At 46.7% G+C, this 27,330-nt stretch overlaps 1 protein-coding gene across 2 annotated transcripts in view; it reads right to left on the reverse strand.

Annotated features, from left to right (window-relative positions):
- ADAM19 (ADAM metallopeptidase domain 19) overlaps nt 1-26,209 on the reverse strand; it is a 77,056-nt gene extending 50,847 nt beyond the window's left edge. For both annotated transcript variants that reach the window (XM_037500177.2, XM_037500176.2), the window contains exons 1-3: nt 26,106-26,209; nt 23,371-23,456; nt 19,610-19,680 (exon numbers count right to left, since the gene is read on the reverse strand). In XM_037500177.2, the coding sequence (XP_037356074.1) occupies nt 19,610-19,680; nt 23,371-23,456; nt 26,106-26,172 (224 nt within the window). In that variant the 5' untranslated portion in view covers nt 26,173-26,209. The remainder of the gene's footprint in view (nt 1-19,609; nt 19,681-23,370; nt 23,457-26,105) is intronic.
- Between the last annotated feature and the right edge of the window lie 1,121 nt (nt 26,210-27,330).

A 27,330-nucleotide genomic window follows, 5' to 3' on the forward strand; every position in this document is an offset into this window, starting at 1 on the left:
AATAACAACCCTTCCCCCAAGCGGGGCTGAGGATGTTGACCAGGAAAGGCCTTATTTCTAGAAGCAAAAGGAAGGGTCATGTTTCATCACCACCATCTGTGCAATTCTACTGAAAGACAACACACTGCTTTTAAGTGTTCCCACTGCCTCGAGCCAGGCCCACCGATGCCCATGTGTCCAGGCAGTGCTTTCAGCGGCAAAGTCAAGGCTGTCCCTTCAGAGAGAGGGCCACGCCGCCCCTGAGCAGCCCGGCTCACCCATTAACCAGCCACATCTTGTTCTCATCTCCTCCCTGACAAGGAGCTGGCTCAGCAGATCAGCAGGAAGCCGTCTCTCAGCACTGGAGAGGACAAGGATTTTCAGGAAACAAGTCGTGAATGATGTGCATCCAGGAAGAGCAGACTGTCCAAGAGTTCCCACCCCGCCCCCTCCTTTCACTGGCTTTGATGGAAAGCAGTGTTTGGGGGCTGGGACGGGCCTCTGCCCCCAGTCCCACAAGGCACAGGCAGCACGAGCCCAAAGCTAAGAGCAGCCAAAACTGGGTGCGTACTTTGGGCTAAACCCAGGTGGCCTGGACCCCAAATTTCCAGTCCAAAACCTGCGTCTTTGGAATCCCACCTGAGAAAATAAGCTGACCCCCAAACACAGGGCATAAAACATCAGGCACTCTCCAGGGTGGGTCACTGAAGTTGCTTGACCGTGTAGACGTGTAACCAGATTCCAGAAGCCCACGACAGTGGGACACAGTCCTGACCACCCACATTCCTAAGGCTCAGAACCTGTAAACCCAGAGCATCCCTTTCAGGACTATTTATCAACACACACATTTCAAGTGCCTCTCTAAGTTTCTCTCTGTGGAGAGGGGAGCACTGGACTCAGACTTGGAAAACACATCTGAACTCGCCCTGCCTCCCTCTGCTCCAAATAAGCAACCAATAAAGACACAGTGATAACAGTTTCTAAATTATCTTGCAGAATAACCTACCCGCACATGCTCAGCATAAGCAACCATTACTTCTACCCACCCCAGGGTCTGTTTGTATACATGTATCTCCTTCCCACCCACTACTCCAACCCCGGGCCTGGCTCTTTCTAGCTCTGTCCATGCTGATGGCTAGACATCTTATTTTTCCTGGAGTGTCTTCACCTGCCACGCTGTAATCAAGTCAGCCTCTTTTCTTTCTAGCTTCCAGTTTTAAGGCTATCGCCAAGGGACTTAACCCAGTAACCACATAAGACCCGGAAACATTGTGAACAAATAAGACAATCCCAGGCTCCATCCAGTCCTCCAGGGAATTATATTCTCTAGAGAAGGACCAGCAAATCTGTATTTTTAATAGTTTTTCCAGGTGATGCTTTTTCATGGTCTGGGATTTCTCCTATTCCATTCGATCAGTTTTAACATTTTTAATTACTTTTCCAGTTCCAGCATCCTAATCATCTCTCCACTAACACCACCACCCCTCCCCCACAGGAATCTAAAGATGCTCCCAGCAAGTCTAGGACTCAGAAAGCTTTGGTCTGAGTAGCAGCATCACCACTTCTTAATGAGCTCCCCGCAAACCCTAAGAATGAGACAAGAGATGAGCGGTCCCTACAATGTCATGCAAGAGTACGGTCTAGTTGCTGTGTTGAGGCTTAAGGTTTTTTGGGCTCCATGGGAGGAAATATAGCTATGAAGAGATCTTACAATTCATTAGGGCAGGTCCTCTCAAATTTACTGTTAACTTGTAAAAACCTAGTAAGGTACAATAGAGATGCAAGTGATTTCCATCAGGTAGAGATGCTAACTCCAAAGGGGATGGTTGTTTTACCCCAGGATGTTAACCAGTTCTGCAGCTAACCCAGCAAGCTTACCTCAGCATCCCTTCTTCCACTGCATCCTTTATCCCATTTTTAGACCTGATTTATCCTCTTTTGGTGCCTCCATTAATTAGGTAAATAAGACTTTGATAGTGTTTGGCATTTTCACTGGGGCTACCCATACTCTCTTCCTTTCCTAGACAACAAAACAACCACCATCAGCCCCACTGGGAGGGTGGAGGAGGAAATGAATGCAAGAACACATCTGAAACACACTCCTTTCCTGAGCTGGAGCAAACTTCCTGTGCCTCGGTTTTCTCATCTCTGAAACAGGGGAGGTGACAGAGTCTATTTCACCGGATCACTGTAAAATGTCTGAAGAGCACCTGACTGGGAAAGTTGGTTAAATGAAATGAGTCAATGAGCAGGAACTGTCACTACAGTATAAAGATGGAGGACCTACCAATAGCATTGTGTTCTTTCTCTTTGGGCTCAGTTCTGTGCACTGTAGCAAGCTCTTGATCTCCGTTAAATCTAGACAATGGGTATCTGAGAGTTGATTACTATTTTCTTTTGGGTTTGTCTGGAAATTTTTTTTTAAAGATTTATTTATTTATACATACAAGAATTGGGGTACAGGCCAGAGTTGTGGGAGGTGAGAGGATTCACCGGAGACAGAGTGGAGATCAGAACAGGCAGACTGACTGAAATACAATGCTAAGGGGAGCAGTGGGCGAGTCAGGAGAGGTCTGCTGTGCCATGTGGGTAGCTCCCTGGCCGGGGGATCAAACCCATGCTGCAGTGGCTGCGACTAGCTTCATAGGCTGCGTCTTAACCTCTTGCACTACCAGGAGGCCCTGTATGGAAATTTTGATGGGAATACTTCATAACTAGCTAGGTGTTTCTCTCAAGTCACAAGCTACTCAATGTCAGTTTCCTTTTCTGTCCACTGGAAATGGCAATGCCAAGAACAGATGGGCACTGGGACGTGTTTTTGAAAAGCAGGAATATTCTAGTATACCAGCCCATGCTCACCCATATTTGGGGTAAAATAAGTAATTCAATAAGTATTCTTCTGTTTTCTTTTTGTTTCCAGAATGGAAGAAAAGGGGCGAAGAGACAGCTCAAGTTGTTTGAGAACCAAGATTTCCAAGCCAGTGCTCATTCCACCTCTGACTCCAAAGGAATGGGAACAAACCAACATGCCAAAGGCAGGGCCCTAAAGCCAAATAAGGGATTGCAAGTCCAGGGGCCCCAGGCAGAGGCATTCCTTTTTGAGGGAAGAGAAAGCAGAGGAAGGAGGATCTTTAAGACTCTAAATGTAAAGAGTAGGGATCTGCTCCTACCTTTAAGACCTACGAACAAGCACATGGAGACCAGAGGACAGTTCCAGAGGGGACACCCAGAAGCAAGATGGCGCTACCCACCAGTTTGGCAAAAAGCCACTACTTAGCATGTCTTCTTCAACTCTCTATTAAGGAAGCTTCCAAACAATGCATTGAATCAACACTCCTTGTCACCCTATGCTCCCCATTATCTTTTCTCCCAGTCCCCCATAAGACCTGGCCCCCTCACACCAGCTCCTGGCCCAGGGTCCTGCTTTACTGCTCTACACCAGGGTGTTTGCATGGCACTACTCCTCTGGCTAGCAGGGTCTTTAATACTCTTCACACCCCCTCTTGGCTGCCTCTATAGATAAGACTAACCTCCCTGGCCACATAGGGTTGACTTGTTGAATCAGTAACTAAACTGGCAGGGATCTGAGGGATCTCCCCTTCCACTGAGAAAGTGCTGTCCCTAAGAGACGGTTATGGGTCTTCACTGAAAGTACAATAGAACATGGGGTTAATATTTTTGGTATTTCTGAGAAAAAATAACAAGTGAAGACACTACCTGTCAACAACCTTTCCAGTACCTGGTCTTCAGTAAAATATACCACAGTGTTTGTTTCTCAGATTAGTAGATAACCTGAAAGGAAGCCTGAACAGAGGCACCTTCCTGTAGTAATCAACTCTGTGATAAGCCACAAGGTTGCTCAAGAAAAGCTGCCTCTAAGTTCGCTGGACCTCTGAGAGATGCTCACACAGAGGGGACACATGGGCCAGCCCGTGAAAACAAGAAAAGCGACAAAAAGCAGGTAGGAGAAGCCCACAACCCAACCTGCCCTAGAATCTGGACAAGAATATGGTCCTTTTTTGCCTGGGATGAACTAACCATGGGACATTTATAAGCCTCGCCCCAGAGAACCTGCCACAAGGGAAGTGCAAGTCCAAAAGGTCAGAGCTTGAGCACTCCGCAAACAGGGCAGACATCTGCCCTGCATCCCGGCCACCTCTTGGGATAGTAGTGCCCCAACTTGTATTTGGAGGTACCTTCCCCTCTCACTATGTGCTGACTGGGGACACTTGGAGTCAGCGGTGACAACTAGGACAATCAGCTCTCATGTCTCTAAAGGTCAATATGAGTGAGAGCTGGTGAGAAAGGTCACAGCAGGGACATCCCAGTGGAAGCTCTGGAAAAGACTGTCTTAATTCCTAGATCTGGGCTGTGTTCTTCAGCTGTCACCCCATTCTATGTGTCACCCCACATACTTTCCATAAAGTAGGATGAGGGCGATAGTGTATAAATGACTATCTACCGCAACAAGAGATCCTTGGACGCCACTCTCAACGCACCACACGCACAAACACACACACACACACACACTCTCCCTCTCTCTCTCTCCCCTGCCTTTTACAGATGAACAATTTGGAAAAGAGCAAAAGCAACATACCCATCATCACATAGTTACATTTGCTTCTAAACCCCTCAGAGCTGGGGAAGCAGCTTGCCATGGGATAGGCCACTGGCAGGCTCCAGTTCATCCTGTGCACTGGGCCACTGGCTGAGCTGAGGAACTCCATGGAGCCTCAGGTTCTCGTTTACAAGCCCAGTCCCCCATGTTGACTGAGGCCAGTCGTGTGCCAGTTGCTGTGTTCAGCATGTGAGGAGGCCAGCACAGCGTTCTTCAATAAGTATGCATGGCTCCTGCACACTGTCTCTGTTCCTGCCCCCTACCCGGGACCTGGTGAAACTCAGGGATGGCGGAAGGGTGGCAGAATATGCCACTTTGGCACTTTCAGCTGCAAGAATGGAGGAGAAGCAAACACAAGAAATGCTCCCTATTCATCTAAAAGCAGGACATCAGTTTTCACAGGTGTCCCTTCTCTGCTAGACCCTGTCAGCACCAGAGGTTCCCACATAATCAACTTTACAAACTAACCTTTAGCCAGCGGTAGTTTCCCATAGATTTACTGCCCCACAGCTCACAGCTCACAGCGGAAACCACCAACTATTTCCTTTTGTTCCTGACATTTCTCTACAGATAATTGCTCTTTGTTGAAGAGGCCAGGGATGCCCCAATTCTAACTGAGTTACCCGCTCTTCCCTGGGTATCTCCCAGGTATGTGTGTTAACAAATTGCTTTCTCTGTCTTTTGTCCCAGGGGTCTCAGTCTAGAACTGAGGAAGGCAGAGGAAAATTATTTTCCGTCCTTTATAAGGCCATCTGTGAAAGTACTCTGTAAACACTAATGAGCCGTGTAAGAAAGTAGGTCCTAATCCCTGGCCCCTAGAAGCCAAGACACGGTTCCACAGTCCATCTGCCTTCTGTTAATATTAGGAAAGATAGGTCCAAAGTGGAGCCATTTATGTTGGGTCCTCTCCCAGATTTAATACCTAATCTCATTGCAGTTTCAATCTCTCCCCAAAAAATCATCCCAAACCAATCAATCTGGAGCTTGCTAATCAGCACCAGTGAGGTCACCTGTAAAATAACCTCTGGCCTTTCCCTGAGGGAAGGTGGTTTTACCTGAAACTTTTCTTTTGCTAATAACGTTGTCCCACCCTACCAATACCCTCCATTTTATGTAAGCTCTTACCTTATCTAGACAGGATGCTAAATGCAATTCAATGCACATCAATCATTCTATAACCTCCACGGGATTTCTAAAAAGCAAACTTTGTTTTTTGTCATTCTTCCTTGAATTGCAAATCAGTGGGCCACCAACTTCCAAGCTCACCACAAGCTGCATACACAGCTATGGAGGAGGGGTGTCATGCATGTGCGCCCACATATGTGTGCATGAGTATAGTGTATGTGTACCTGTGTATGCATTCATGTTGGGGTGGGGTTAAGAGCAGGGAAATGGGGGAGTGGGACCAAGGGAGCTACGGAGCAGAGCCACAGTGTGGGAGCCATACATACATAGAGAAGAAGGGCGGCCTAGGGATCACAAACAAAGGATCTTCACTCAACACTGCTGATCTTCTGCACCACCATATTCCTATTGTTATAGGGCAGCCCCGACACAAAACGGGTTGCCTGGCTCTCACCCGCATGCTTAAAAGGACCTATCAATACTCTACTGCAGGCACACACGAAAGGTTAATAAAAGGTTTATTTACAAGGGAAGGGCAAATGAGGAAATGTACAACTCAGGGAGAAAAGTGGGAGACAAAGTTTTAAATGCGTCCTACCCGATCCGCTGATCTGGAATCCCAAATGGCACTCTGAGAGCTGGCCTCGAGCCAGGAGCCGTGAAGCCAGGAGGCGAGTGATAAAGCGAGACCCCCCAAGGCCCACGTGTCTGGTTTTTATACCAAACCTGGCTGCTCAACTCCACCCTCAGGTCCCAGCCACCTTCCCTTTGGTGGTGATGGGATTTGTCTTTCCTAATGCCTTGATGGCTTTGGTCTGGGTGGGGGTGGGGTCCACAAAGCCCATATGGAATTAGCTCAGGACATCCTTATCCTTTCCCCCTAACACTATCACTAGCTGAAGCACTGCATGCTTACTCAACCCCAAGCCAAGCATCTTTAGGTCAAGAGATAAAAGAGCTCCTAGAATACAAGCAGTCTGACATCTTTGCCAACTCTCGAGCACCTCTTTCTCTAGTGCTTCACTCCCTTTTCAGATGAATCCCTTTCCATGACTTGTCCTTCCTTCCACCGAAAGGGGGGCTTGGAAAAAGAAAGCAGTCCTGACATAATGCAGCCATTATAGCCCCTTGGCCCATCGGGACCTCTCTCCAGGGAGACTGATCCAAGAGGAGAAAATGTGGTAGCTGCCAGTTTTTTGGAAACCCATAACCTCAGGGGTTGGGGTGGGGTTAAGAGCAGGAAAAGGGGGCAGGGGGCCCAAGGGAGCTATGGGAGGGGCTGGAACAGAGCCACAGTGCAGGAGCCATAAAGAGCCCATTTCTCCAGGAACTGGCTGAGGGCAGCCTGGCCCAGATCCACCCTCTCAATGATACCATTGTTTTCAACAAAAGCTGGTTTGAGAACCTCCAGAGAAACCTCAGCTGCTATAACAGCGGAGATCTCATCAGTTCCTGGGAGATCAAGTGCTTAGAATTGTAGATAAGGAGGAAAGGCTATGTAAGAGCCAAATTGCAGAGATAACCAGAGTGAGGGCAGATTTTCCTTCTGCCAGGACTTTAAAGGTCATGGAAAGAGGACAGGACACTACTTTTCATAGATTAGTTGATACCCACCATGGTCCTGCAAAGTTGGCGAGTGGGGCTTTTTACCTGCATCTAGTGAGCAAACTGAAGATCTGAGACCCCACAGCAAAGAACAGAAACCCAAGCCCTGGCAGCACTGTCCCTCAACCTACTCATACCTGTGACCTCAGAATGGCCCTGGAATCCAAATTCTCCCTTTGCCCATCTTCAGTCCCTCTGTCCCAGTACCCATGAGTTCACCCTCGACTATCTCCGGAGCCCAGACCCAGCTCTCTGCATCAGCTACCTCTTTCCTAGAGTAAGTCTCCATAACTTCCCACTCAAATTATAAAGCTTTGAAAGGGTTTTACCATAAATGCTAGTCTTGCCCCTTCCAGTACTATCCCTACACTTCAGTGGAAGCAGTCCTTTTCAAAGGCATTTTGGATGCAGTCACCATCTGATTTTTCACATTCTTAATCATCTACCCATTGCCCTTAAGATAAATACCAAACCCCTTTCAGGAGCCTACAAGTCCTTTCAAGGACTCATCGCCTATCATCCCACAACCTCTTCTGCTTTAACTTCTGCTTCCTCCATCACAACATACTCCACATTGTTTGGCAATGGTTTGATGTGCAGTCTCCTCCACTAATCTCTGAATCCCAAAATAGCAGAGGCTATTTTAATCCCAAAATGGAGGCTAACGGTAGAGTATTTTGGAAGGAGGCACCACAACAGCAGAAACTGGAGGTGGGGGAAGAAATGATTAATGTAGTTGTTAAACCAGCTACAGTAAAGTATGAGGCAGACCAAAGTAGGGATATGGAGGTTGAGGGTCACAGTAAACAACCACTGGTCCTTTCAAATCCGTTAACCAAATGCCTGCCGCGTGGTTGCCACTCACAATATTTGTTGAATGAAGGAAGAGAAAGGGAAGAAAGACATGAAGTTAAGACAATCACTGGTCCAGAGCTCAAGCCCAGCACCCTGGAGTTTATACAAGGCTTGTAACTTGCTCCAGGGTATTGCTAAACTTACCCTCTTAAAGTATTCAAGATGTCAGCCAAAGGACTGCATAATGTCACCCAGTTCTAAATGGAAAAGAGTAAGCTTACTTTTTTAAAATGAAGATACCTCTTGGGTGAAATGAAAATGTGGTTTCATTCTCAAGGCAGAATCAGCACAGAGGCCCCACTATCAGCCTCCTACTGTATCAATGCTACCATATATTTTCCCTGATAGTCATGCTCCCCATTGCCCAAGCACAAAGGTTGGGGAGAAGTCACATCCTCCAGTGTCCAGGGATGAAGAGTCATTGCATACTCTTTTAAGGCAGGGGCAAAATAAGAGGTCTGGAAAGGTGGGACTGAAGGAGGCTAAGAGTAGAAAATTTGGGAGGGAGGCATCACAAGAGCAGAAACTAGAGGTGGGGGTAGAAATGATTAACATAGTCATAAAACAAGCTATAGAAAAGTAAGGTATCTGGAGGTAGGGATTTGGAGATTGAAGGCCATTGTAAAAAAAGTCACAGGCCCTTTCAAATCTACTAGTCAAATACAGAAAAAAATCCCTAGGTGCCAACACTAGAAATAATTTAACAGCAGTTAACAATCCCACAAAGGAATGATTCCCCCCCCCCCCCCCTGCGCCTGGCCCCACAAGAGAAGAAGGCTATATCAGTGCAATTTCTGCACTGGCAAGATGCAGTTCTCCTGCCCACCTCTGCCTAGGCAGGTGTGTCTCTTCTCCAACCTTCTTGTCAGGGTACAATTGAATAAGGTTAAAAACTAAGGTTAAAAATTAGCCCCCACTCCTGACCCAGCAGGCAGTGTTGTGAGGCTGGAATAGATAAGGAAATGGATAAGGCTGCCTTAGGGACAAGGCCATAAAAGTGTGCACCACCACCAGAAAAACCTCCCAGCTCTAGGAATGCAGAAGCAGAGGCTAGAACATGTTTCTGTGTCAGAGATGGCAGGATGTAACTTAAAGAGAAGACAAAGTCCATTCATCTATATCTATCCATGTGCTCCATGTCAATTCCTTTTGACCCAGTGATTCACATCTAGGAGGTGTACTTCTAATAGTACATCCCAAAGATTACAAGCTGTTAACTCCAGCACTTTTTGTAAAAATGAAAAAAAAAAAAGAGGAAATGAATGCCTATCAGTCATAAAATTAATCATGGCATCTTGATTATTGTCAGATCTGGGTAATGGGGTATATAACAGCTCATTATATTACTCTACTTGTCTGTACATGTGACCATTTGTCATTATAAGAAATTTTAGAAGTTAATTATGGCATATACATGCAAAGCAGTATCACAGAACCATTAAAATGATACAAAAAATTTACAGGAAATACTTCATCCATAATGTACTCTCACTGCCATAAAGAATGGCATTTGGGGAGGTATCTGTGGAGCAGGAGCTATAGTTTGTCAAAATGTAAAATATTTTAAATGTATACACTCATAGAAAATCTACTTCTAGGACTCAATCCTATTGAAATAATTGTAAATGTACTTAAAGATCATATGTAAGGCTATTCCTGCAGCATTATCTTAGTAGAAAGAAACTGGAAATCTAAGTGTCCACTAATAGGGAAATTAATATATTTGTATCATCCACTCGATAGAATCCTATGTTGTCATTAAAAAGAATGAAAGGGGTCTATAAATGTGCAAGGTATTGAAGTAAATAATGGAATAGCATAAAGTACAGACTCATTTATTTTAAAACTCTATTTCATCTGTAATATTTTTTCTAGAATTTTATTATCTGAGTTTTCAAACACATCAAAATGTTCTTGTATAAAATTTTAAAAACAATTTGGTGATTGTCCATGCTGTATTTCCAAGTTAAAAAAAAAATGGCTATAAAGCTGAGCATAGATAATGAGCCCATTTGGGTAAATGCACATAGGGTTAAAAAAAATGATGTCAAGGGACCTCCCTGGTGACAAAGGGGTTAATTAAGCCTCAGTGCTATCACCATGACAGCCTGGGTTTGATCCCCAGAGAGGGAGCTAACCCACATGGCTCAGCAGACCTCTCCTGTCTTGCCTGCTGCTCCCCTCAGCAGTGTATTTTCAGTCAGTCTGCCTGTTCTACTCCCCACTCTGTCTCTGGTGAATCCTGTCACTCTCCTCCCCTGTACCTCTGGCCTACACTCCAGTTCTTCTACAAATAAACAAATAAATAAATCTTAAAAAAAAAAAAAAAAAAAAAAGATGTTAAGCAGCATGTTCAGGGTGAAGGCTGGATGCCAACCCTGGCTGTTATCTCAAAGGATGGATAAGGGACCCTCCAAACCAAGAGAGAACCAGCTCCCGGTTTCCTCCAAGGACACGCTTCCCTCCATTCTGACAAGAGTCCATCTCAGGCTAGCAGGCAGCTGACAGCTTCCTGCCATTCATCTTACCCCCTGCTCCTGCTGAAGGGCCGCCAGGAGAAATAAGCTTGAGACAAAAGAAAACCATGGACATCCTTCCTGGCTGCACAGGCAGCCTGGCTGCGGGCCTCTGGAAGGAGAGATCCGGAACCTGTGAACCAATCCTGACCTCCTTATCAGGCAGCTCAGGGCTGTGCCCAGAGAGGGCCTGGGCACTGACGCTGCCCACCAGAAGAGGTACAGTTTGGCCGACTGGAGAAACCCTGCAAAGCTGTGTCCGTGAGATACAGTAAGGTCAAACTGGGCACAGCTGGAGAGCACAGTGAATTTCCTCCCGGGGCAATGGGTTTTAAGGTCAACTCTGCTTAATAGCATTTGGAAAGCAGCTCAGGGGAATTCCCTCTTACTTCATTCTTAAATGTTTTTTCCGACCCTGCAAAATACAAATAATAGTAACTACTTCTTGCGCTCTCACAGTGCAAGGCCCTTTAACGGTATTTCGTTATGGTCTTCAACCACCATCCGAAGCGATGCCCGCTAGAAGGGTGAGGAAACCAAGGTACACAAAGGCGAGGCCAGAGCCCAGGGCACCTGCGGGCACAGGGAGCCACGCTCTGGACTCATTCCAGCCTGGAAGTCTGTCTTCTCGTTGTCTGTGATCAAGACTCCTGCCTCCCTCACAAAAATACATTACATACACATGCATAAGTTGTAATCACAAATAAATGTGATTCCATTTAGGGCCCACCCAGGTATTCCCAGATATTCACCCCCCCTAAGAATCCTTAACATAATCACCCTAAAAGACTTTTTGGGGGGTTTTGTTTGTTTGTTTTTTGGCCATAGAAGGTAGCACAGTCTCATGTTGCAGCAAGTAGATTGTGGATGTCGTGGAGAGGGCATTTCTCAGCATGCCACACTCTGAAATTATTTCCTGTGCAGGCAGTAGAGTACGGGAAGAGGCAAAGAAACCTGAGTCTGACTCCCTGGTCTGCCAGACACTGGGCAATTACTTCAACTCTTCATAATTGAGTTCCCTCATTTGTAAAAATGTGAATAAGATCTCCTTTGCCAAAGGGCAGCCAGGAACAACTCAATAGCAAAAAAAAAAAAAAAAAAACCCACAACAAATAAAAAAACACAATTTGATAAAAAAATGCGTAGAGAATATGAATAGCATTTCTCCAAAGAAGATATACAGGTGGCCAACACACATGAAAAAGTGCTCATCATCATCATTTGGTTTGGGAAATGCAAACCAAAGCTTCAGTGAGATGCCACCTCACACCTGTCAGAATGACCATCATCAAGAAGACAAATGATAACAAATAGCAAGGAAGTGGAGAAAAGGGCACCCTTGTGCACTACTGGTAGGAATGTAGATTGGTACAGCCACTAAAAGTAGATCGATGTGATCTTCTAAATCCATTTCTGGGTATTTATCCAAAGGAAACTAAACAATAACTCAAAAAGACATCTGTATCCCCACGTGCAGAGCAGCACTATTCACAATAGCCAAACATGAAACCAACTAAGTGTCCATCAGTGGAGGAATGGATAAAGTGGTACACATATACAATGAATATTATTCAGCCCTCAAAAAGAAGGCAATTCTGCCATCTGTGATAATATGGATGGACCTTGAGAACACAAGGTTAAGTAAAATAAGCAGATAGAGAAAGCCAAACACTGTATCATCTTCCTAATATGTAGGATTTTTTAAAAAACAAACCTTAACTATAGATACTTCTCCTTCCCTGGGAGAAGGGGAGATTAAAGGGGGTCAAAAGGCACAAACTTCTGGTTCCAGGATAAGTAATTCCCAGATATATCACGTTCAGCATGGTGACTATACTTAACAGTACTCCAGTGGATATTTGAAAGTTGCTAAGAGAGCAGATCTTAAAGTTCTCATCACAAGAATAAAATACTTGTAACTATGTGTGGTGATCACTTCACAGTATGAACATGTATTGAATCACTATAGTGAACATCTGAAACGAATATGAAGTTATATACCTTTTTCTTTTTTTTCTGAGTTGCCACAAGGACCAAATAAGACATGTTAGGTGCTTTTGCTCAGTGGCTAACTCTCAGCAAAGGATTTTTATAATGAATAGAAATGAAGAAATAAAATTTAGAAGTACAAGCAGCTTGCCAAAGACCTCCTACCCAGAAGTATCTGTGCCTGAAACTAAATCTAGTCTCTGGCACCAGAGCCCAAGCTTGTTCTATTCTATAGATGACAGTGTTTCAGGAGCATGTGCTCTTGCTCTGATCATCTGGGTCTGTCATTTCAGTTTTGGATACCCCTTTACTCTCTTTGGGCAACTGTGGCTACAACCCTGTGATCTCCACTCCTAGTTAGACAATGGGCCCTAGGAAAGCAGTATCATGTTTCCAGTGATTTAGAAACAATACACACCCTGCTTACTCAGGGGTGAGGTTGAGAATTTGGCTTGTACAAAGACCATATCAGATTGGCTGGCAATCCACTTGGACTGCAACTCCAGGGGTTATGCACAAAATGGAAATTATAAATGAAATGGATTTCAATCCACAAAACTACACTCAGAAACCACATCCCAATCAGAACCATCAGCTCTTTCTGGGTCAGGGTGCCTAGCACAGAACTTGAGATTTAGATCAACACAGGCATTCTCTGACTCAGAGTCAGAGTAGCAGGGTAAATTCAGTTCCTGATACTTCAAAAAAAAAAAAAATTTGAAGACATTTCAGACACTCACAGTGCTCATCAAATTCTCGTGTCCCCACCCATCCCTTCAACCACTTCCTCGGCACCGTCTCCTTGGGTTATACAAGCTCAGCTGCAGGAATAGGGAGCCCAGCTGTGTGCCGGGTTTGGAAAAACATTTTGAATACTTTATATCTTGCCAAATGCTTGGTTAAAAAATGATATCCTCTAATTTCTTAAGCCATGTGTATTTTAAGTGGAATGCAATCCATATGTGTGTGACTCATTTAAATGCAACTCACTGAAGCATGGCTCACCAAAAGCACGGGGATCCAGCTAAGCCTCTCTTAAGCTCCTCTCTGATCCAGGAAATTAAATTTGGCCAAGAACAAATGAACTCCTGACAAGAGAGGGTCAAGGAGAGTGGTCCTTTTTCTTAGATAAGATGCTCGAGTTTACTTCTGACCCCAGAAGAAGCTGAGGAGATGAGTGGGGAGAGTGGGGTATGGGGTGTTGCTCGGCACCACCTACACATGTCTACCAAGCCTCCTTAGAAGAGCAGCAGGAAGGGGTGGTAACTCATCCATCCTGTCTGGTGCTGAAAAACCCCTTTCCTGCCTACTAATCCTCCCCCCTCCAGGTCTGTCAGTGTGATGCAATTCAAACAGGGCTGAATGAAAAAGGAGAAAACTCAGGAGCTTGGCCACACCAAGAACAGAGAATGGCTCTTCATCTCCAGGATGGAGTCTGATTTCCAAGACAACAAAGCAATTTCCTCCCCTGTATATGAAGGCAGAGGAATGGAGGGATTGAGGTCAGAAGGAAGGGTGGGTGCCATTGTGGGAAAGCTGGGAATGCCCAAATACTGCCTGGGCAATACTATTCTCCCGGAGGCCTGGAGGTTGATATAAACAAGAAAAGAACAAAGAGTCATTCTTGGGCATTACCTACATTTGCACAAACAGGCTCCCTCTTTGACTAACTGGGCTGGAGCACAATGAAAGGGTGAGACCGAGGACGTCGCTGCCTTTCCCAAAGTCAAACCTAAATTTTAGGTTCAGCAAGACTCAAGGAAGGCCAGTACCGAGAAGAGATGAAAGCTCCAGAATGTACTCAAGAGACCAGCAGAAAGGACAGACAGGCCTCACTTAGTGTTGTTGATAGGTTCTTGGAAACGGTGACTTTAAAGCAAAATGACATCATAACAAAATCATATCTTCGAATAAGAATATCATTTCATTCAACGTAAGCCAAGATTGTTGGTTTAGTTTTTGTGGGTTTTTTTTTTTTTTTCAGCAAAGTTATAACCAAATGATATTACTCAAGGACTTACTGTATGCAACCACAGGTGCTCCCAGCAAAGTGCCCTAGGAGCTACTTGTTTGCTTTTGAAGATGACCTTGTATGTAGGGATCCTACCCTGTGAACATCTTGTAGCCTGTTCACTATATAGGTCAGCACGCCCTCCTTCAAGGAGAAGTGGAGAAAGGAGAGAGAATTCCTTCAAATTCAATTTAATTCAGGGCCTACCTTTCCCTGGAGACACTCAACTCTCAGAGACCTACAGCTAAGGACAAGTCCTTTCATTTCAGCAAGAACAGTTTTGGTTGAATATGGTTTCTGGGTTGGTGAAAAGCATGGGGAAAATTACATAGAGAAATATATTATGGATTTCTGCCTCAAAATTGTGGGCTGTGAAAATAGCAGCCTGCAATTTCTTCCCTGTAATTTCCCTTCTTGTGTTTGTGTTGCCTAAATGGTGAGTCCAGTACTAGCAGAACATCCTTAACCTCCAGGTCCATGGCTTGGGAGCCACTCGCCTTTATCCCACTGCCCCCTCTCTCCAGGGAAGCCAACACAGCTGGAGCGCAAGCCCCTGAGGCAAGGACTTCTCTTCCCTCTTTCCACTCACATGGTGTCCTTTAAGGAGGGACACCAGGAAAAGGTGTTAGACCTTGGCTGGGACAAAAGCCTCAATATACAGATGAGAACACTGAGGCCCAGGAGGCCCAGCGGGCTCACAGCCCAATTGCACATTGCCTGTCTCTGAGCTCAGCACCCAACAGTACCCCTGTGGCAAATGGGCTTCTTCTTACAACAACTATGCCCGATCGACACTGGCCAATGATGTGTGTGTGAGCACATGGAAGATATACCTTGTTAGAGCAGAGTGCAGCCGTTGTGACCTACTGTTGGGTCTAAAACAAAAATACGCAACAATATGTAAATATCACCTCCTTTCTGCTCCCCTCTCCCCAACGAAAGCAGCAGCCTGTGCATGTGCTTCAGAAACTGTGTCTCAGTTCTGTGTGTGTCCTCACAACCACAGGGGAAGTCCCAGGGGTGCCCACCAGACTCTTGCTAGCAGGCTCTCCTTCACTTATTAAACTTTGGCATGGCTACGAATTTCACAACAACCTGCACAGTCAACAGTGAGAGGTCAAAGCAGTTGCCACTGATGGGCATGGAAGCCACGCCATGGTGCCTTGCTGGAACCAGCTACACTGGGTCCTGTGCTGGACTGGTCCTTAAGACACTACAAATGTCACTCACCCTCCCTGGGGCTCTAGGGTATGAGGCGCTCATTATGCTCCAGAGAGGGATACTGAGGCTTAAGGGGAACAGACAGCTAATAAGTGTCAGAGCCAGGATCTGAACCCAGGACTATCCAACATGACAGCCACATTCAGACAGCACCTGCGATGTCACTTTTTCACCTGCTTAGAGAAAAGGGAGTGTCTCCCATGGGAATGATGCCCATTTATCCCGAGCTGCTCCACAGCAGAAAAAGGCTGAGGCTGCAGTGCTGTTGAACGAAGGCACCTCAGGGCATCCACTGATGCACTGCAGGCCTGTTTGCTGCCCCCTCTTCACTCCTGCCCATCCCCCAAACTCCTCTGTCCTCACCATTCTTGGCCATGTCTCCATGCTCAAATTCCACTAAAGGCCTGCTCGCTGCTATTCTGGGCCCTGCATTAGCACGTGGGCTGTGATTTGATGGGAAGAGGCCAGACACCTCAGGACGATGAAAAATAAATTAGATGTAGCTTTTCCCTCCCCCTCTGCTCCCAGAGGCCCTTGCCCACAGCTACAGGAAGGCTTGAGAATCCAGTGTGGGGGGTGAGGTGGAAGGGGGAGGGGAAACCTTCACAAAGCATTCCAGTCGTGGAACTTGACGGCTCCTTCCCCTTGGAAATGTCATCTGGCTGACCACCATGTGGCTCCTATCCTCAGCTCCTTCGGGGCTCCATTCAGATATCACCCACTACCAAGGCCCTCTCTGACCACCCTTCAGAACTGCACACCCTCACTGGCCCCCTCTCCTTTGCTTCCTCCACAGCTTGTCACCAGATGCACTATTCACTCGCTGCTTGGTTTGCTTACTGCTCCCCCACTAAGAAGCTAAGCTGTGGCTCTACCCCAGGACACTGTGCAGGTACAGGGGGAGGGAAAGAGTGAAGAAATCTGGGGAGGAGGTGGAGAGCCAGTGCCTGAGGAGGCCCTGAGCGTGGGCCCGGTTCCCCTCAAATATCATGGGATAATGAAGATAAGAAGGTGAACACAATGACTTTAAAAAGCCAGGGAAGCAGCAGCTCCCCGAACTCTTTTGAATCTGGGCCGGCGCGCAGCATGAATGGGGAGGCTTTGGGAAATAAACACATTCGGAAGTCGTGTGCAGTTGGAGTCCCGCATGCTGACACGTGTTCAAAAACAAAAAGCCCAATTTAGACGAGAATAGCAGGAAGCCGTCCCCCAGGAATACCTGTGATGTCATCTTGATGGGCTGCGCTGCTTCCACTTTGGCAAGTCTCCTGCCTCCTGCCAACTCAAGGAGGTCAGGAGCCATATCCTGCCTCCTGCACCTCGCGGACAGCCAGAGAACTGCTGGGTGCAGCAGACAGACAATGCTGTGTGTCCCGTGTGGGACAATCACACCTCACAAGCAGAACTCTCCACACTGTATTCTTTTTCTTTACTTTTTTTTTTTACTTTTTTTTTACTTTTTTTACTTTTTTTAACCTTTTTTTTTACTTTTTTTTTAAGATTTATTTATTCACGCATATAAGAGCTGGGGTACAGGGCAGAGCAGAGATGTGGGGGGGGGCGGGGAGGAGTGTGTGTGTTTGTGAGAGGATTCACCAGAGACAGAGCGGAGAACAGAACAGGCAGACTGACTGAAATACACTGCTGAGGGGAGCAGCAGGCGAGTTAGGAGAGGTCTGCTGCACCACGTGGGTTGCTCCCTGGCCGGCCGGAGACTGAACTTGTGCTGCAGAGGCTGTGGACCGCCCCATAATACAGTGCTTAACCCCTTGAGCCACCAGGGAGGGCCTCTCCAACCTGTATTCTGTAAACATTTTGGGCATGTCTACCTCCTCCAGTCCTCACAACCACCCTATGAGGTGGTCAGGAGCATCTTCATGGTAAAGGTAAAGACACACATTTCAAAAGAGGAAGTTATTTGCCCCATATCACACAGCTAGTGAGTGGAATCTGGGTTTCTGTGAGTTTGGACCCAAGCCAAGAACACAAATGATCTGTCTCACCTCTCAATCACTTGCTGTGTGACCTCAGAGAAGTGTCTATCCCTCTCTGAGCGTCTGTATCCACACATTAAACCATTGCATTCAGTGTTATTTAAGCAGTCTTCCTGCTCTGACTTTCTATGACCTCTTGCAAAGGTACCAAGACAGGAGGGAAGGATGAGGACTCAAGTCCTGGGTCCCTGCTTGAGCAGTCCAACTCCTAAGCATCTGCCCCATGATACCAGCCCCATCCCCTGGCTGTCTAGAGGAAGTCCAAGGACCAAATGGGCAAAGTAGGACATTTTAGACTCAGGCAGCACAGGGCTGGGCCAAGAGAAAACCAAGCAGGACCCTGAGAGGGACGAGAATCTCTGTGGGCTTTCCTGCAGTACGGGAGGAAGACTAGGCAAGAAGAAATCCTGGCAGACAGATTCTGCACCCTCCACAGGGGATGCAACCAGCCAGGTGTGTTCTAGGAGAAATGGGACAAAAGGAACACATGCCTGGGCCAGTTTTATTCTCGGAGGAAAGCAGCAAACATGATTGAGCTGCCCCTCTTTCTGGCATCCCCAAGGCCACCACGGACAGGAGGCAGGGAGACAAGTCTGAGGCTCAGCACTGGAATGCTGCTGGAGCTGCACTTTCTCCACACTGCCGACAGCTGCCTTCTTTGCAATGTCCCAAAAGCCCAAATTTGGAATAATTTATATTCTCGCTTTCTACCCAGGCGGATCAGCCATTCCCATCCTCCTCGACATGGGAAGGTCCCTCTCCGTGGCTTTCTTGGCAGAGATGCATTTGATTACTCATCTGCTTCCAGGGGGCTCCAGAGACTGCCAAGAGGAGACGGCAGCTCTCCAAGCCACGCAGCCTTATCTGCAAGGTCTGTACATGGGATGAAAGTGGGATGATGGCAGGGGAAATACCAGTGGCCTGCAGGGTCCCCCCACCCAGGAAGGGGAGCTCTTCAGCAACCAAGCCCATCAGGGATGGCCGAAGAACAGACAACAGAAGCAGTCAGGCTTTCTGTCTGTCCACCTGTCTAACACCATGAATCACCGTTCACACTTGATGGTAAATCAATGTGGAATATTTCTGAACCAGGCCGCCACCCAAGACGAATGAGGTTAGGAAGATGGAAGAGCTGGCCTGAGGCAGCCAGGAGATGCTGGCCATGCCCTTATTGGCAGAACCTCAGACTTAGCTGACCCAGAACAGATGGAGCAGCCAGGGTCTGAGGCGCCAAATCCCAGAATACTCGACCTTGTATCTCCTCTCTGCTGTTTCCTTCTAATCTCCTTCACTTCCTGCCATGCGCTGTGCTAGAGCTGGCAAGACAGCTGCTTGGGAGTATGCAGTCCATCCCTCCCCCTCCCTCTCTCTCTCTCTCTCTCACACACACACACACACACACACACACACACACAAACACACATACACACACACCCCAGGTTCCTGCAGGGAACTCTAAGAGGCCCCGGAAATACAACAAAGCAAATTCAAGCAAAATGTTAAGCAGTCCAGTAATTTCTCAGCAAATCAAGAGATTGTAGAAACGCCATCTTTGCAAGAAGTTCCTTGTAAAGAGCCGAGGACTGAGAATTCGGGTCCCCTCACTAACTGCTTCCTTTTAAGAAGGCAGCACCTGCGTCCGGGGCTGGAGTGGAAGTGAATTGTTTGGTTCTAGACAAAGAGGGAGTCCACTTACTCATTCTTCTCCAGGTCCAGGATCAGTTCTCGCCCCTCGGCTGTTACCCTGAGCTCAGCTTGGAGTGGATGCTAAAGGCAACAATAAAAGCGAGTTAGTCCCTAAAAGTGGGGGTCAAGCCTCCCAGGAAGGCCACAGGGTCCAGCAAGTGCTCTGACAGAGGAAGGGAATGAGAAAGGGTCAACTACTCTGCTTTTCTAGCTCCAACGTGAAAGAATTGCAGTCCCACAGGCCCTACATCCCCCTCTGCCTTCTCCCAAGAGACAAAGGAAAGAAACTCCAGGCTGAAATGCACTGGGAGTGCTTGTGTACACATCTTGAAGGCAGGCATCTCCAGCAGCAAGTTGAGTGTGGGGTCAGATCTGGCTTCCAGTGCTGACTGACCTCTGACACAGGAATGTGGGCATGTCTTGGAGCCTTCCTACAGCTCCCTCCTTCATTATAAAATAGATGTTAATAATCAACCCCATAGGATTAGGTAAGGTTGTGAAATGTAAAGAATTTTTCACTGTGCCTGGCACACACAGGGAATCCTAATACATGTTGGTTACTAACCAGAATACCAGAGGAAGCCTCTTCATAGACACATTGTACACGTACGACAAAGTTCGCCAATGGCCAAAGCTGCTTCACATTCAGAATCGGCAAGTTAAGGTATGGCCATAAGCTTGAAAACCACCCCCAAAGTCACTAGTATCTGTCCCTCCACACCCATCCCCAACTTTAAAAAATAAGATACCTTGAAAAATAGCAAAGTGACAAAAATGTTTAGAAGTCAAAAATCACAATGCAGTGGAGCATGCTACAAAATGCTCTCATAATTCCCAAATTTCCAAGAAAGTATACATTACAATTATTAAGCACAAAGGCTCAAAATATAATATTTTGTATCTCATTTAAATATACTTCAGTAAAGAAAAAAGGTAATAAACCAAAAGGTTACCATAGTTACTTCTTGGCAGTAAGGTTAATTTTACTTTTATTTGTGCATCTTTCCATATTTTTATAATTGTGTTTATATTTTGAGAAGTGGCTTTTTATTTGTTTTTACCTTGCTATATGGAAAACTTCAAAAAAAATGAAAATCCAAAACAAAACCTTCCATGCTTCAACTTGGGGCAGCTGAAGTTTTATTTTTTGAAGGAAAAAATTACTTATATAAAACAGGATATTTACATATTTAAACATATTCAAAACAGTATCATTTTTTTGAGCTGTTGAGGGCTTTGGCTCTGGACCATGGAACTGATAACTCCTGGAGTCTCTGTCCACCTTGCTAGAGCAGAGCCATTTCCAGGTTCCCACAGAGCTTAGGTTGGGCTAATCTGAAAACACGGCTCATCAGTTTTGCCACCAGGTTGGGCAAAGCTCAAGTTCATTCCTCTTCTTATTTGCTTCAAGCCCCGCTTCCCATCAGGGTCCTGGGCATCCCTGAGACTTAGAGCCACCAAGGTTTCTGATGAAATCTGAACGTTCTGATCCAGGTCTCTTGGGCAACTCTGTCCTTTGCTATCTTTTGCTAATATATCTTATTTACTTCTCTTAAAAAAGGGACATTTCAAAATTTGTGGGGAGGATGCTTGCCCAATAACTTTCACTAAGGGATTCACTTCTCTATTTCTGTTGCCCCCGGCCACTTTATCTCTGCCCATGCCTCCTTCTGGTTGCTGGTCCTTTGTCACTTTACTCTGGGGAGTTCCACAGTCAGGGTTCCTGCCCAATCGCATAAATGTTAGGGACTGTGGTCCCATTTGAGAAAAAACAATTCCCTTCTCTGGGGGGGCGGGGGGGGGGGGGAATGTGACAGCCCAGGCAAAAAAGGAAAGTTGACACAAATCAAAGCACTTGTCACCTCTTCCCCAAAGAGACACAAGTTGCAACATGAGAGCTAATATATATTTTTAAGTGTGCAATCCAAAAATATTCCTCTCTGCTCTGGAAGATATTCAGACAATGACATTTAAAATATGAGGCCCCTTGTTTCTAGGGGATGTTTCAAGCAAAACAATGAAACAGCATTGCAAGGATGGAGACAGCTTATCAGGTTAACCAGCTCGCTGATCGCTGATCTGCCTTTCTCTTGTTACTGCACTCTGTGCTGGGAAGACATCCCCTCTCCTAGAAGTGCAGGGAACTAGCATATTGGTTCTATGTCCCCCAAGAAAGCGTACAAATCCCTGTCTATCTAGGGATGGATTAACAGATCTGCTCTATAAGGCACTGGAACTCTGTCTATATATCTGTATCCCCCTTAAGATGCAGGATAATAGCTAGTATACAGTGAGTGTTGAGTTAACGTTTGATGAATGAATTAATTACATAAATGAAAATAAGAGACCTGAGTGAGACCCACCTTCCTGTCTCTCCCCATCTTTCTCCCCCCCCCCTCTCTCTGGCATCCATTCCCTTGTTCATTCAACAAATACTATGGTGCCAGGCACTGTGCTAAGTAATCCCACAAAATACAATGACCCATGAGAAGACAATGGCTGGGAACAAAGACAGGATCTGGAGCTCCGTTTGTTTCTGAGGCCCTTCCTGAGGATGCCCGAAATCCCACATCTGGAGGGCACAGAGGGGCCTCTATAAAAAGTATCAGATTCATTCTTTGTGCAATAATGGATAGGTTGGAATATCCAAGATCTCAAATTTTTAAAAATAACCTGCCTGAGGATAGCCATCCATTAATTTGTCTAGACTTTTCTGGAAGCTATTTTCAGCCTTTCCTACTTTTTGATGAAAGGAATTCCATGCATTTATTGTCATTAGAATAATGCTTCCCTTGCTTTCTTTTGTCCTAATATATTTGCTATACATTCCTTACTAAATCCAAATTGGAGAATTTAGGGATATGCCTGTATGTCTCTAACCGGAATGTCAAGAATTTTGGACATTTCTCCTCTCCATTTGTTTCCCAGATGCAAGAACACAAAGTGTGAGCTCTCTCCCGACACAGCTCTCTCCGCTCTCTCCTGCTAGACTCTTGCTCTTGCACATGTGTAATAAATCCCTGACCCACTGAACCCAAAGGGATCTTACTAACTACCCCCCTCCCCAGACTTCTTCCTTCTTATTTCTTCTAAGCCCTGTTGAAATGAGGAAACTCAAGTTTCAGAAACTGTAAGTTCCATAGTTGGTTCTGGGCACACAGCAATTACTCCTTCCTTTTTAGCTTTTTCATGTACCATGAGAGTTGTGAAAACAGAAGCACAAAACCCCCTGAAATGTGAAGTTCTCTGTGTAAGAAGAGGGACATGTTTTCTGTCTTATTCTCAATTCCTCTGAGAAAGCTTGTCCACCTTGTTGGAATCAGTTGGATTTAAAGACATTCCCCAGTAACAGTCCCTACCCTGCCTCTTACCAAATAACAGTTTAGACCATCATTTTTCTCTCCAAGCATATTATCTCATCGATAAAAGGAAGCATGCATTATGCAGAGCAAACACCACAATGACAAATTTTAATAAATTCCGGTAGAGAGTCGGTGGTTTTTGTGACACATGTTCGCACTTAGCTTGTGCCAGCATTAACGTGGATTTTCATTTCCTTAACTAATAACATTTGGGAGCATTCTAAAAATTGTCACACAGTGAAGGGAAGTCCTATGTGGGATTTCCAAGCTTGAAACACAGAGAGGATAGAGTGGGCTAGAAACAGAAGTAAAGGTATAACGAGGTTCCCAGCCAAGTGGAATGGGTGGCCCCACACCTCAGGCTGTCTGTCAACTGCTGAGTCTGAAATGGAAAACTTTTGAGTCTTACCTTTTCTCTCTTGGGGTCTTCTGTGGTCTTCCACTGAGGTATTACTAGTTCATGCTGTAGCCAGGGGCTGCCTTCCCCACTTCCTCCTGCCAATACAAGATGCAGTGCATTGGAATCACAGACCTCCACTTCCTAGCTGAGCCATGTACTGCCAGCAGGGAAGAAGCCCATACCGGGCTACTGCTAGCTTCAGGTCTAGGCAGCCATCTAGCCATTGGCAAGACAGTGTTAACGTGACCCACAAGGTCCCCGAAACCCTCCCAAAGTTTCCATCCCAGAAGTAGAAGACAGGAGGACCATGGAGTAAAGAGATACTGAAGAGGGGTGCCTATTTTAGACAGGTTTATGTGCAAAGATGGCAGTTAATTGAGACTTCGGGGGCCAGGAGAAGGCAGACTTGCAAAGATCTGGCTAGGGTAGAAATGGCTAGGGTAGAGGGACGAGCAAGTGCATCCACCCTGCCTGAGCACCAGAAGGGGAGGTGGCCTGTTTTGGAAACAAGCAGAAAGTAGAGGTAGCTCGGGGTCCAGTAAACTGGTATGGGGGGTGGGGATGGGTGGGTAGAGGTTGGTTACTGGTCAGCAACACAGCCATGGGTATCACAGAGGTCAGGGAAAGCGTCTGGGTTTTATTATAAAGAGACTTGAAAGGCACTGGAGAGTTGAGACAGTGATTTTATCTGCATTCAGTTTTAAAATGATTGTGCTGCCTGGGGGTGGAGGGAGGGAGGGAGGGAGGAAGGGTGGGTGGCGAGGGGGCCTGAGTGAGGAGAAACGGAAGGCAGTCTAGAGAGTGGCTGGAGATTCCTCCAATGACATCAGAGGAGAGGAATGGAGTGGTGGGGTGCTGGGTACATTCTGGAGGCCTAGTCCACCGGTATTGTTCCCACTGGGCTTTAGTTTTCTCATGTGTGAAATAAAGATAATGATACCTGCCCATCTCACAGCAGCACTGGGGGTTGACTGGGAAATTGCTTCCTAATCCCTAAAGCATCCCTGTTTGCATGTGTGCACTACTTGCTACCTTCCAAACCACTCTCCTCCCCCTCCCTCACGCTCACACAGCCCAGGAGATGGGGAGCAGGATCTCTATCCTGCAAGAAAGGTGAACTGAAACTTGAGGAGACTCGTTCTAGGCAGTGCAGACTTCAAACATTGGTTGCAGATTATCTTAATAAAGTGACAATCTCCCAAGACCAAAGCTTCACAAGAGTAAGTCAGATCCACAGGACTCTTAGGGAAGAGGGTAAGGACTCTAAAATCTATTCTTTCTACCAACCACATCAATCTTGTAGAACAGAATGAGTGATGTAAAAGATGGCCATAATTGTTTTGTGCGAGGAGCTGGATTGCCTATGATTCACTTTCCTTTCAGATCTAAGGTATTCACAATTAAAATACATCTTTAAAAAAAAAAAGCTCAATAGACTAGCATTACTTAAGTTACCTTTAACATAAAGGTAGAACCTTTTACCTAAAGGTGAAAATCAGAAGCAAAGCATTCATTGATTGATGATGTGTTTTCTGGGTACTTTTATGTGCCAACTACTCTACCAGGAGCTTGGTGATGGTGAGGGACCAAGAGTGCAGGCCCTTTGCAGGGAACCTGGTAAGACCAGATTCTTTGCAACAAATAGGGATGACGTTATATTTAATGGCATACTTGCAGGAATGAAAAGATCTTTATGACTGCAAAAAATATTGAAAGCAACTCAAGGCCTCCATAACAGAAGAACACAGGACATCTTCAGAAAAAGTGCTCCAAAGTTGGAAATGAGGCAAAGAGCAAGCCCGATGGCTTTTCAATGTCACATAGGAGCATTGTTCAACAGGCTCTCCCGACTATGACTTCTCTAAGGGATGCAACTTTTCTGACTATTCTTACTTACAAGAATTGAAAGGCTGTACCGTAAGAAGTTAGGTGTTAACGGTAGATTTCTATTTGCGCGCGGTGCTAAGGACATGAGTGAAGTAGATAACTCCGAGTGAGGATGGCTGCTTGGCCCCCAAGGGTGCCCGGCCTTCTGTACCTACCCCAGCGCAGGATTTCCACTCTTTCCCCCGAGCCTCATCGCTCCCTGCCTCTAATGCTTTGAGCCCTCGCCACTCGGCTCACCGCCTCCCTAAACCAATTCAATAAATCTTTGCTGCCTGGGCATCCTCTATGGGCATGAGTCATGTTTCGAAATTAATGTTTAAAATGTCATTTCTGAGATTTGTGTATGGAATTCATAGTCATTAAAATTATGTGTTCGGAGCATGTAACAGTGTGAGAAATACCGATGAACGGGAAAGTGGACAATGCAAGACAGGAAGCTGTTCCAGAGGGATAATGCTTCGGGTTTTATCGCTATGCGTTTCGGAACGCACACACAAAGCCCGGAGGAAACGCAGGGACTGGGAAAGCAGCGGAAAGAGAAGCCAAAATCAGGAGCGAGAGGAGGAGGAGGAGGAGGAAGGGGGTGGGGGGGGGAGAGAAAGAGAAATGAGAGAATGAGGAAAGGGAGCGAGGGAGCCAGCGAGCGAGGGGGAGCGCGCGCCAGGCTCTCGCTGATGGATCCGCGTCCCCGAACCTTCACGTCCCCTCCCGACGCTCTAGGAGAGAACAAAGCCGGCCTCCCCAGGCTTGGGGGGGCGCCGCCCCGCGGAGTGGTGGAAGGCGATCTCAGGTCCCCGAGCCCCCAGGACACCGCCTCCATCCCTCCGCCGCGCGCGCCCCGGCGCCCCGCCACTTACTTCTGGTCCAGCCCGGCAGGGCGAGCGCCAGCAGGCAGAGCCGGGCAGCGCCCACGCCCGCGGGCATGGTGGCAGCGGCCCCTCGCGCTCGGGCTCAGCAGCACGCGGCCATGCCAGCCTCCGGCCGGGAACGCTCCGCTCAGCCTGCGTCTCGCGGCCGCCTTACAGCCATGGGCCGCCACGCCCCGCCCCCGGCTGGAGCGAAGCGGAGGGGAGGGACCGCGGGGGAGGAGCCAGCAGGACCCCTAGCGAGACTGCTACCCAGGTAATGGGGAGCTGGAGAGGATGAGCCAGCCCCATCAGGGAGAGGGGCTCTCGTGAGCGCGGCCTGGGCAGGGTTCGAAGCAAGGACTTGCAGGGGTTAACCTGGACCCCACTGGGCACCACGGCCCAAGTCCCCTGCCCCGTGCTATGCCGGACGTGGTGGTAACAGGCTACTCGCCCAGTCCTGTCCCGGAGGTCGCCTGTCTCAAAACCAGGCTCCGAAAGAGTTAACCGCACCACCAGGCACAAAGAACTAAGTGCTGGGATGGAGTTGTTTTCTTAGCAGGACTCAAATCCAGGAGCCCTTCCTTCTGGCTGGGAGGGGGGGTTGGCTAAGACAGGAATCCAGCAGAGAAGACATCTGAGCTCAGAGAAGGAGAAATACAGCTCCAGTCAGGGAAATCGGCCTAGACAGACTTAAAAGGCCAGAAACCCTTGGGCTGGCTGGGGGGAACCAAGAAGGAGGGCTCTTTAGGGTTTAGGGCTTTGGAGAGAAATGAAGGGAGATAAGACCTGCATTACTGACTAGTAATAAGAACAGTCACTTACTGAGAGTTTATTATCTCAAAGAATCAGAAAACAGTGATGACAAACTGACAAAACACCTTCGAATCAAACACTGTCCTAAACTCTTTACCCAAATTAACTTATTTCATTAATTAATCTAGAAAAAGAACTATCTTTTATTGTCCTTTACTTTGTGCCAGGGACTCTTGCATACATGATCCCTTTCAATTAGATCATTAAATCAATAGGTAGATATTAATTTATGCAGTATTAGAAATCAGAAAGCCAAATCTGAGAAGCCAATTAATTTGCCTGAGGTTGCACAGCTAATGTCAGAGCCTGAAGTCAAGTGCACACTTGTGTGATTCCAGAGCCTATGGAGGCCCACATTGTTTTACAGATTGGTAAATACAGAGAGAGAAATGGCTTGCCTAAGAGCCCCTTAGCTAGTTTT

The sequence above is a fragment of the Talpa occidentalis genome, unplaced genomic scaffold (assembly GCF_014898055.3).
Source record: "Talpa occidentalis isolate TD23 unplaced genomic scaffold, MPIMG_talOcc4v2.1 talOcc4.9, whole genome shotgun sequence".
NCBI classification, from domain to species: Eukaryota; Metazoa; Chordata; class Mammalia; order Eulipotyphla; family Talpidae; genus Talpa; species Talpa occidentalis.